The sequence below is a fragment of the Anolis sagrei genome, chromosome 4 (genome assembly GCF_037176765.1).
Source record: "Anolis sagrei isolate rAnoSag1 chromosome 4, rAnoSag1.mat, whole genome shotgun sequence".
NCBI lineage: Eukaryota > Metazoa > Chordata > Lepidosauria > Squamata > Dactyloidae > Anolis > Anolis sagrei.
Genome location: NC_090024.1, coordinates 195,605,589 through 195,618,172, shown reverse-complemented (window position 1 = coordinate 195,618,172; position 12,584 = coordinate 195,605,589). Strand labels below are relative to the sequence as shown.

The 12,584-nt window shown below is 44.9% G+C and overlaps 1 protein-coding gene across 1 annotated transcript in view; it reads right to left on the bottom strand.

Moving 5' to 3' along the window:
* RASSF5 (Ras association domain family member 5) overlaps positions 1 to 6,283 on the bottom strand; it is a 127,960-nt gene extending 121,677 nt beyond the window's left edge. Inside the window, exon 1 of the mRNA XM_060772873.2 lies at positions 5,514 to 6,283. Within this exon, the coding sequence (XP_060628856.2) occupies positions 5,514 to 6,138 (625 nt within the window). The 5' untranslated portion in view covers positions 6,139 to 6,283. The remainder of the gene's footprint in view (positions 1 to 5,513) is intronic.
* Positions 6,284 to 12,584: the final 6,301 nt, after the last annotated feature.

Genomic DNA, 12,584 nt, shown 5'->3' with positions numbered 1-12,584 from the left:
TCAATCCGGAAGCCTGGTAACATCAGGTGCATCTACACTGTAGAATTAATGCAATCTGACACCACTTTAACTGCCATGGCTCAATGCTATGGAATCCTGGGATTTGTAGTTTGATGAGGCCAATGTTGCTATTTGGCAGGGAAGTCTGAAGACTTTGTAAAACTACAGTTCCCATGATTCCATGACAGTGAGCCATAGTTAATGTGTTGTCCTTCTGCACTCACTCTATTGTGTACATGCACCCACAGTCTTCTTTCTAACATGAGACAGAGCACTGGACACATGGCAAAGTGCAAAGGGTCAAGCATTTTAAGTAAACAAAATGCAGATTACAGGAGGAAAGAGAAACTGCAGAATCGTCAAATATAAACATTGAAACTCCCACCCATCAATCAGTGCAAACCCCAGAGACCAGAGGAAATGTAAGCCTATTTGTAAAGTGCGGATCAAAGTCAGCCAAAATTCTCAACGTGCAAATTTGAATCGAAGGCAATTCTGACTGCACCTCATGAAATTTTTAAAAAGCATGTGAGCTTTTCCTTCACAAGCATAAATCAGTTCATGCCCTGCCTTCCCATAAAACAGCCCAGCCTCTCCTCCAGGATTTCTGAGTGCTTTAATGGGAATGCAGGTCGACTGCAACCCAGTTGTACCACTTACTAACAGCCCTGAGAAATAAATTAAGTGACTTTTTTTCTTTAAAAAAAGGTGTATCTCTAATCTGGTACAAAGGAGACTTTCTGGCCAATCAGGACAGAGGGGTGGAATTGGCACCAGCAAGACTTGGCTGCAAAGTTAGACCTTTTAAAAAAAATGAGACTCCACCTGTAAACTGAAGGTAGGAAAAGAAGTGGCTGAATCACTAGGTAAGGCCTTAAAGGGGGTGAGGTAGAAACCTAGAGAAAGACGAGGTGAGAGGGGAAGATGTACATCTACCCTGTAGAATGAATGCAGTTTGACACTACTTTGACTGCCATGGCTCAATGCTATGGAATCCTGAGATTTGTAGTTTGGTGAGGTGCCAGCACTCTTTGGCAGAGAAGCCTAAAGACCTTGTAAAAGTGCAACTCCCTGTATTCCGCAGCATTGATCCATGGCAGCAAAAGTGGTGTCAAAATGGATTAATTCCACAGTGTTGATGCGTCCTGAGGCAGTCAAGGTGAGATGACAGCATGATGCAGAATGGGGAGGGGCACCTGAGATAGTGTGGAAGGGCACCTGAGGTGTGCGTCTGTCAGGGGAGGGGACAGTATCTGAGGTGTGAGTGGAGAGCACCTGAAGCGTATGGAGAGGGCACCTGAGGTGTATAGGGGGAGAACCTGTGGGATCTGAGAAACATGGGAGAGGACCCCTGGTGTTGGAAATAGCAACCTTCTACAAGCCTCCTGTACGAGTTATTTGTCATTCATATATACTGTGTATATATATGTGTGTGTATGTATATATATATATATATATATATATATATAAGATTGCTTAATATAGTGTATATGTATGATTTGATATGCAGTTTCCCTTAACTCTACGTTGTTTGAGGCTGTGGGAGGGACTGCAGACCATGTGATCAGATCTGGGACTATTCAGATTGAGACCCCAGTCTTTTATTGTATTGTATAGTCAGTGTTCGTTATGCATTAGACATAAGACAGAGAAGAGACTGCAACAGAGAACTTATTGTTTAAACTTTCAACTGATAAGCAATGTACTCGTATGCTGAATACATTAATGTTGTAAGTTAAACAACTATGTTATTTTTCAAACAATGACTACTTATTTGTATCTCTTGAAGCATAATTTAAAATCAAATATATTTTATGGTAGAGTAGTTTTTTGGGCAATTGAAATAACACTTGTGAAGATCTGCTATAGATTTTGTGCATTGGTATATCTTTGTTCCTAACAGTTCAAAGAGATAACCTAACCAGGTATATCAGTCTAACAATTGAGAAACCCAATTTGCCTTGCATGAATACTTGTGGATAGAGAAGATTTTACTCAAACGGGTTTTTGGCTCTTCTCAGGAAGATCATACTTTACAAAAGGGTTATGATTTTCCAAAGGCTGTGAATGCCAATTTATCTCCAAACGGTCATGCATCCAAAAGGCTTTAGAGATTCTGGTTTTCAAAAAAATTTATGATCTCCAAGGTCATCCTTTTTCCAAAAGGTTATGCCTTTCCAAAACCTGAAGTGTAAAGAGGAGGACCTGAGATGTACATGTGTTGGGGGGAGGCACCTGAGGTATGTGTAGGAGAAACCAAAATGTAGACAGGGCCTGGGGCATCTTAGGATCACCTAGACATATGTGAAGGACAGCAGTTGAGGTTACACTCAGGGAGGGGGGGGGGCTGAGATAGGTGTGGGGGTACCAGAGATGTGAAAGGGATGTCACCTAAGATATGTAGAGAAAACTTGAGGCAGGATGCCTGAGGTGCAATGGGGGAGAACCTGAGGTATGTGGGGCCTGAGGGATGGGGGTAGGGCAAATCTGAAGCCTTTACAAGAGCAGAGCGCCTGAGGTGTACAGAGGAGGACCACCTGAAGCCTGTGGAGAAGCACCTGAGGGAGGTGTGTATGTTTAGAAGGAGGACCAGTGGTGGTGGTGGGGGGGGGGCTCTTGAGATATGTGGAACCGAGGTAAATGTGGGTGGGACCACTTGCTGTGTGTAGGTGGGCATAGTATCTCAAGCTGATCTTGCAAGAATGAGTTGGCAGAACGTGCAAGGAACCCCTGCCCCAATTCCAGTGCCCAAGGGGACAGTCAGAGATAACCAGAAACAGGTTTTCTAAGCCTCAAGGCACAGAATTTATAAGGCGTATCTGAAGAATTTATAAGGCGTATCAGAGGAACGAGAGACCAGATTGCCAATATCCGCTGGATAATGGAGAAAGGCAGGGAGTTTCAGAAAAACATCTACTTCTGCTTCATTGACTATTCTAAAGCCTTTGACTGTGTGGATCATAATAAATTGTGGCAAGTTCTTGGTGGGATGGGCATACCAAGCCACCTTGTCTCTCTCCTGAGGAATCTGTACAAGAACCAAGTAGCAACAGTCAGAACTGACCACGGAACAACAGACTGGTTCAAGATTGGGAAAGGCGTACGGCAAGGCTGCATCCTCTCACCCAACCTTTTTAACTTGTATGCAGAACACATCATGCGATGTGCGGGGCTGGATGAATGCAAAGCTGGGGTGAAAATTGCTGGAAGAAACATTAACAACCTCAGATATGCAGATGACACCACTCTGATGGCCGAAAGCGAGGAGGAGCTGAGGAGCCTTCTAATCAAGGTGAAAGAAGAAAGCGCAAAAGCCGGGTTGCAGCTAAACGTCAAAAAAACCAAGATTATGGCAACAAGAATGATTGACAACTGGAAAATAGAGGGAGAAACCGTGGAGGCCGTGACAGACTTTGTATTTCTAGGTGCAAAGATTACTGCAGATGCAGACTGTAGCCAGGAAATCAGAAGACGCTTACTTCTTGGGAGGAGAGCAATGTCCAGTCTCGATAAAATAGTGAAGAGTAGAGACATCAGACTGGCAACAAAGATCCGCCTAGTCAAAGCCATGGTATTCCCTGTAGTAACCTACGGATGTGAGAGCTGGACCTTAGGGAAGGCTGAGCGAAGGAAGATCGATGCTTTTGAGCTGTGGTGTTGGAGGAAAGTGCTGAGAGTGCCTTGGACTGCGAGAAGATCCAACCAGTCCATCCTCCAGGAAATAAAGCCCGACTGCTCACTGGAGGGAAAGATACTAGAGACAAAGTTGAAGTACTTTGGCCACATCATGAGGAGACAGGAAAGCCTAGAGAAGACAATTATGCTGGGGAAAGTGGAAGGCAAAAGGAAGAGGGGCCGACCAAGGGCAAGATGGATGGATGGCATCCTTGAAGTGACTGGACTGACCTTGAGGGAGCTGGGGGTGGTAACGGCCGACAGGGAGCTCTGGCGTAGGCTGGTCCATGAGGTCACGAAGAGTCGGAGACGACTGAACGAATGAACAACAACAATCTGAAGGACCATGTCTTGGGCTGCTTCATAAGAGGTGCATAAGGCAGGCATGGGCAAACTTCAGCCCTCCAGATGTTTTGGACTTCAACTCCCATCATTCCTAACAGCCTCAGGCCCTTTCCTTTCCCCCTTCAGCTGCTTACGCTTTTCTTACCTGTTTTCTATCAGGGTGTCTAGCTTTTAAAAGGAATGAGTGGCACATGGAGGAAGGCTTCCAGACACTGGTGGTCTCTCAATGTGTCTGCTCTGCTAGGTGAGGCTCATGTGGTGAACATGTTGCTAAACTTTACCCCCCAAGTACGGAAGAATCAAGAAGCACCCCCTTAAAATGCTCCTCTGTGCCTTAGGAGTCTATAGGTTTGGGCTGCTGCACAAGAGGTGCTTCATAAGAGGTGCAGCTAAGGAATGCATGGGAAAACTTCAGCCCTCCAGATGTTTTGGACTTCCACCATTCCTAACAGCGTCAGGCCCTTTCCTTTTCCCCCTTAAGCAGCTGAGGCTTAAGGGGGAGGCTGTTAGGCTGTTAGGAATGGTGAGAGTTGAAGTCCAAAACATCTGGAGGAGGGCCCAAGCTCGCCCAGGCCTGATCTAAGGAATAGTACAGTGTTTCTCAACCTGGGGGTTGGGACCCCTGTGGAGGTCACCAAAGACCAACAGAAAACAGTAGTTTCTGTTGGTCACAGGGGTTCTGTGTGGTAAACTTGGCTCAATTCTATTATTGGTGGTATTCAGAATGCCCTTTGATTGTAGGTGAACTATAAATCCCAGTAACTACAACTCCCAAATGTCAAGGTCTATTTCCCCCAAACTCCACCAGTGTTCACTTCACATTTGGGCATATTGAGTATTTGTGCCAAGTTTGGTCCAGATCCATCATTGTTTGAGTCCACAGTGCTCTCTGGGTGTAGATGAACTACAACTCCAAAACTCAAGGTCAATTGCCTGCCAAATCCTTCCAGTATTTTCTGTTGGTCATGGGAGTTCTGTGTGCCAAGTTTGGTCCAATTCCATCGTTGGTGGAGTTCAGAATGCTCTTTGATTGAAGATTAACTATAAACCCCAGCAACTACAACTCCCAAATGACAAAATCAATCCCAACCTCATCGGTATTCAAATTTGGGCGAGTATTTGTACCAAATTAGGCCCTATGAAAGAAAATACATCCTGCATATCAGATATTTACATGAAGATTCATAACAGTAGCAAAATTATACAGTTACGAAGTAGCAACAAAAATAATGTTATGGTTGGGGGTCACCACAACATAAGGATCTGTATTAAGGGGTTAATGCATTAGGAGGGTTGAGAAACACTGGAATAGTAGATATGAAGCAAGGAGGGAAGTGGGGTGGGCAGTTCAGGTGTGGATGTGTGTGGGGAGCCCCTTAGGTTGTGTCCAATGGGCCTGGGCACCCAAACTTTCCAGGAAGGGCCGGTCCTTGCATTGCACGGGGTTGCCCCTTTCCCGCCCGCCCCCCGGCTCCCCTGTTTGGCGCACTTACTGGCGCAGCGGAGGCCCCGCTGGTGGACCTCCCTCCCGCACAGGTCGCACCACCCGCGCCAGACGAGGGCGAAGCCTTGGAAGCGGTGCCCTTCGCCCTTCTCGGGCCGGACGCGCGGGTCCCGGGGCTGCTCGAAGATGGTGCGCACGTCGGGGAGCAGCCGTGGAGCCCCGCATTTCAGCCGGAGCCGCTGGTGGTGGTGGTGGTGGTGCGGGTGAGAGGGGAGCGAGGCGGGCTTGGCGGGCGAGGGCTCCTCGGGAGGCTCGAGGATGAGGCGCAGGTTGGCGCCCCGCGGCGGCTCCGCATTGCGCCCCTGTCCTCCCTCCTCCTCCTCCTGGTCCTGCTCCTCCTGCTGCTGCTGCTCCTCCTGGGCGCCTTCCTCTCCTTCGTCCTCCTCTTCCTCGCCCCCCTCCATGGCCCCCCCGGCCTGCCTCTTCTTCCTCCTCCTCTGCTGCTGCTGCTGCTGTGGATGCAGGAGGTCGCTATTGCCGGCGGGCAGGGAGCGCTTGCGGAGCTTCTTCCTCTCCGAGGCGCTGAGGCTCTGCAGGAAGCGCTGCTGCTCCTTGTCCAGAAGCAGCGGCGGATACGGGGGGAACTGCCCCACGGCCGGAGAAGCCATGGCCATGGCCCCAGAGGAGCAGAGAGAGACGGAGAGGGAGAGAGAGGGAGGCCGCCCGCCCGCCCGCCCTTCCTTGCTTCTTTCCTTCCTCCGAGTCTGCGAGAGAGCGACCTGGCCGGCAGCGCAGGCGCTCTTAAAGGGACCTGCAAAAGAGGAGGAGGAGGAGGAGCCAGGCCCCGCGGCCTCGCCGGGCCCCTGTCTGCGGGGCTAATGCGCCTTGACACCACTCCTGCCTCTCTAGGGAGCCCCTCCCGGGAGCTGTCCTTCCACCAGGTCTTTCTCCATCCTTCTCCGCACTACAACTCCCGACTCCTCTTTAGCTCACCAAAAATACAACAAAGTTTGGGGAGAAAGGCATTCTGCACATGCTCAGAGGCTTATTACGCATCGTGCAGCAGCAATAGCTTGGTTAATGTGCAAGGATTAAAGGTATGACTATCTTTAACCAGGAATGGGGGAGTCCCCGGTGGTGCAATGGGTTAAACCAGTAGTTCTCAACCTACCTAATACCCTGACCCCTTAATACAGTTCCTTATGTTGTAGTGACCCCCCACCAGAACATTATTTTTGTTGCTACTTCATAACTGCAATGTTGCTGCTGTTATGAATGTAAATATCTGATATGCAGGATCAGGCATGTAGCCCGGGGGGGGGGGGCTTGATGGGCTTCAGCCCCCCCCCCCCCCGAAATTCTCAGGGTGGTCCATGAGAAGGCCTTACTGGTACATTATTTAAACTGTTGTGTTTATTCATATCATGATCTGATCACCATGATCAATATATCCCATAGGCATGGGGGTATTGGGATAATGATACCAAAGGTTTGCTAGGGTAGATCCTCTGCCCCCCTCCCCAAAATCAACCTCAGCACCCCCAATCAAACTCAGCCCCCACCCGCAAATCAAAATCCTGGCTACGAGCCTGTGCAGGATGGATTTTCATTGACTGGTCCAAATTTGGCACAAATGCCCAATATGCCCAAATTTGAATACTGGTGGGTTTGGGGGAGATTGATGTCATCATTTGGGAGTTGTGGTTGCTGGGATTTATAGTTCGTCTACAATCAAAGAGCATTCTGAACTCAACCAACGATGGAATTGAACCAGACTCGGCACACAGAACTCCCATGACCAACAGAAAATGTTAGAAGGGCTTGGTGGGCACTGACTTTGAGTTTGGGAGTTGGAGTTCACCTAGATATAGACAGCACTGTGGACTCAAACAATGATTGATCTAGACCAAACTTGGCACAAACACTCAATATGTCCAAATATGAACACTGGTGGAGTTTGGGGAAAACAGACCTTGACATCTAGGGGTTGTAGTTGCTGGGATTTATAGTTCACCTATAATCAAAGGGTGTTCTGAACCCCACCAATGATAGAATTGGGCCAAACTTCCCACACAGAACCCCCATTGCCAACAGAAAATATTGTATATTCTGAAGGTCTTCAGCGATTTTCTGCCTCAATAATCTGAGTTATATGATTGTGAGTCCTTCCACACAGCCTAATATCCCAGAATATCAAGGCAGGAAATCCCACATTATCTGAGTGTGGACTCAGATACCCCAATTCAAAGCAAATATTGTAGGATTTTCTGCCTTGATATTCTGGGATATAGGGCTGTATGAAAGGGCCCTCAGTGGAAGAGCCCTGAGAGTACAGTATTGTGTTGTCATTGTGTTGTCAAAGGCTTATTCATCATTGGTTTTTAACTTTTTCTATTTCACATTGTTTCTTTGCTCTAGTTCAAATACTGACATTTTATTGCCTTACTTTATGTTTTCCTTATTCTATATTGTGTTTTTTCATTGCTGGCCATTGACCAAGATAATATACCCAAGGTTTTTTTTTCTTTTTTAGTCCTGGAGGAAGGGAAGGTTTCCAGGGCTTTTTGATGGATTGGTAAAAACTAATAATAAATAGGAGCCTATGTTTGAGCATTGGAGTACGACTACAACTTCTATAATTCTATAGTAGTGAATTGTGGTAGCTACAGGGGTGTCAAACTGCATGCATTAATTCTCTTGTGTAGATGCACCCCTAGGTCAAAAAAGACCTCAAGGCAAACAATAACATAATAATAACAATAACAACAACAACAATAATAATAATAATAACAAGTTGTGCCGCAAATACCATCTGCCTGCAACAAAGAACTGGTGGGATCACAAGCCGGAAAAAATTACAGAAAATGAACACATCAAACTCCTCTGGGACTTCTGAATTCAGACAGACAGAGTTTTGGAGCACCTCACTCCTGACCTCATGATCATGTTAAAAAACAAAGTATGGATTGTCAATGTTGCAAACCCAGGTGACAGCAGGATTGAAGAGAAACAACTGGAAAAGCTGACACAATATGAGGATTTAAAGCTCAAACTGCAAAGACTCTGGCACAAACCAGTCAAGGTGGTCCCAATGATGATTGGCACACTGGATGCAGTGCCTAAAGACCTTGGCCTGCACTTAAACACAATCAGCGCTGACAATATTACCATTTGCCAGCTGCAGAAGGCCACCATACTGGGATCTGCATGCATTATTCGCTGATAAATCACACAGTCCTAGACACTTGGGAAGTGTCCGATGCATGATCTAATACAACAGCCAGCAGAGTGTCTGCTGTGGACTCATCTTGTTGTGTTAATAATAATAATAATAATAATAATAATAATTATTATTATTATTATTATTATCCCACCACCATCTCCCCAAAGGGGACTTGGAGTGGCTAACATGAGGCCAAGCCCAACAATTACAACAGATCAAAATAAAATACATGCTGCAAATAATAAACATGAAATAAAATGTAGACAAAACAAGGTAATACAAAGTCAAACACAGGTAATGAAATAAAATAATAGAAATGTGCACAGCAGTCTGGGCCAAATTACAAGGGATAGAATTGAAAAAACATAAAAAGTATGTGAATGATAATAACAGAAGAGAGTCATAGAATTGGAGTTGAAAAGGACCTCTGAAGGTCAATTATTCCAACGTCCTTCCAGTGTAAGTATTTTTCTGCATCTGTAAAAGACATTTTCTCATCCAGAAAAAAATAATAAAAGCCTCCTGGAGCAGTGCAGGAATTGTATTATGTGCCCATCCCTTTCTTCTACAATAAATGAAATGCTCCCTCTTTCCTTCACAAAGGTAGATGGGCTCTCATTAAACCAGATTCAAGGACTTTAGAGGAGGCTTCATCAGCTGGATAAAGAGACAGAAAGCCTCACGAAAATACACCAAGCCGTCTTGGCTTTGTACATCTTTGGCACTAGGGGCAGAAAACCCATTAAGCTGTGTACAGACAGGCATAGTGAGGTTAGATCTCTCAGGAGTTTCATGCCCTGGGAGAAAAGGCTCCATTCTTTGCAGCATGTTCTATGTGCAGTAAGTTTCCACCAAGGTCTGGTTTCTTTTCATGTTTTCCATTATCTTCTCTCATAGTACAAAGACAACCCAGTGGCTTAATGGTAATTTTTGAAATGCAGGTGCTCCTTATGACCTAATAGTGCAGGCAGTTATATCTATGCATAACAACAAACTATTTCGATCAATCTCCCACCACCAGAAATGGTCTTTTTGTAAGGTTAATGAATATCATTTGCACACTAAGATTATCCCCATGTTTTGCATTATAGCAGAAGATACAGTGGGCTTTTGATATTTGCTGGGAATTGGTACTAGGACCTTCCATGGTTACCAAAATCCATGGAAACGCAAGTCTTGTTATATACAATGGCATAGTAAATGGTGTCCCTTACATGAAAGTTTGTTTAAAAAAAAATCAAGCTGTCAGTGGCTAAATCTATGAGTACCAAGAGCCAATTGTCTTTCAATGAAAAGAGCATCCTTGACTTTCTGCTGCCCTGGAGACTAGGATGCGGAACAATGGCTTCAAACTACAGGAAAGGAGATACCACCTGAACATTAGGAAAAACTTCCTGTGAGAACTGTTCAGCAGTGGAACTCTCTGCCTCAGAGTGTAGTGGAAGCTCCTTCTTTGGAGACTTTCAAACAGAGGTTGAATACCACCTGTCAGGTGTGCTTTGAATTCGATTTTCCTGTTTCTTGGCAGGGGGTTGACTGGATGGCCCATGAGGTCTCTTCCAACTCTATAATTCAGACAAAATGACTAAAAGACTAACCACATTGGAGAATTGCAGCTGTCTGATACCACTTTACCTTCCATGGGTCGATCCAATAGAATCCTGGAATTTGCAGCTTTTTGTGGCACTAAAGCTCTCTGACAGAAAAAGGTAAACATCTCACAAAACTACACAAAAATTCCATAGCATTGAGTCATGGCAGTTAACATGATGTAAAACTGCTATAATTATGTAGTGTGGATATAGCCTAAGTCAGTAAAGCCTATACACCACTTCCTTGGGATCTATGGAGCCAATTAGAAATAAACACTGTAAATATAAACAGCAAAGGTGTAAACAATTTGCAGAATTAAATCAAACTTGTAATTAAACAGCAGCAATATTGCTTATTTTATACTGAACCTGGCACATACAGTGTTCCAATGCTTTGCACAGTCCACAAAGTACAAGTGCAGAATTCTTATTCCTGCTAAACAGAATTCCTCTTCTCTTCTGTTCTCTGTTTCACATTCACTCCTTTAAGATCCCTCTAGGGATGCAGCTATACTGTTGAATTAATGCTGTTTGACACCACGTTAACTGCAATGGTGCAATGCTAGGGAATCCTGGGATTTACAGTTTGGTGATGCATTAACCATTCTGGCACAGAAAGCTAAAGATCTGTAAAACTACAGCTACTAGGACTGAGCCATGGCAGTTAAGGTGGTGTCAAACTGCATTCATTCTGCAGTGTAGATACACTTTAGGGCAGAGGTTTCTGGGCCTAGACCAGGCATGGGCAAACTTCAGCCCTCCAGGTGTTTTGGACTTCAACTCCCATAATCCGTAACAGCCTACCAGCTGTTAGGAATTGTGGGAATTGGGTTCCAAAACTCCTGGAGGGCCAAAGTTTGCCCATGCCTGGCCTAGACTCTCTTCTCTGGTTTTCAGCATTGTTTTGAAATGTGAAACAGTTCACGTGTACCTGAATTCTTAATTAAGTAGACTTGACCTTTTTTAAAAAAATGCAATCGTGTCCATGAATTCTAGGTGCTCTTGGCTATATTTCAGAGGAAGGAACTGGAAAAACTAGCTGCATATTCCTTGCCTAAGAAAGCCCTATGGGGTCACCATAAGTCACCAGGTATCTTGAAGACACACAAACACATACTGTATAACTGGTTGTTCTGAACTGATCATGCTTCAGGACATCACCACAAACTGTCCCTTATCACATTGCTTCTTAAATTGTGTCTCCCAACCCCAAATGGGGTCTCCTTATCTCAATGTTGGGGGTCAACATGTTTCTGTAAGCAACAACATGTGGTGTTTACAGTGAATTGTCTATATACATGGGGTCATGTAAAATTTATTGGGCAGAGGAGTCATGAAAATAATTATCAGTGGCTGTGAGTGGAAAAAGTTTAAGAAACCAGGCCTTATTGCATAATCCTTCTGACATCATCAAGGTCTGCCTCCTGTGATATCACACTTCTCAAGGGTTGGTCCTAAAATCTCAGAGCCTGGGATAATCCTCGCATGGTTACCCCACACTAAGGTACCACTGGATAGAAGTGACCTGCTCTTCCTTGGGTTGAATGCTGAACCCAGACCCACTGAATCTTGGAATCTTTCTCATGCATCTCCCAAATATTACTGATAGAAGAGTGGCATAATATTATGTTCGATACAGTAATCTCCACATTTGCTGGGGTTAGGAGCACAGATTCCTTGCAAAGGTATGAAAACCAGGAATTAAAAAAAAATCTCTAGAAATCTCCAGCATGTCTCTATGCTCAACATTTGCTGCATGACCATAGAATTGCATGACACAAAATAGATGAGAAGAGATACGTCACTCTAGGATGTGAAATTGACTCTAATGATCCAAAGAGTTCTGCATTTTTTTAAAAAAGGCAGTGTCATGACTGCACAATTAGAGCAGTTTGAGTCCACTTTAATTACCATGGTTGCATACTTTGTAATTCTGGCATTTGTATTTTGATATAGTGTAGTGCACCTACCTTATGTGCTCTTTCTCGTAATCTTTGCCACCTTGACCACACATTGACATTGGCCTCACATTTTCCAGTTTTCACCTGTGAAATGCTGAAGGATATGCCATGGTTTGACCAAGGCAATCTTATACTTCACTACTGCTTCCCCTTTTCTGCCATGACAGCCAAGGACATCATAACACTTCCATGTGCACATCAAAATCCAACAGCCAGCATGACCATTCAGCCAACAACACAACGGGCAAACTACTAGCATATCTACAGATTCAGTGACTCACTACTACACTTACAACTTATAGTCTAGCATGTCTGACAAAACATTGCACATCTCTTAAGCAGGA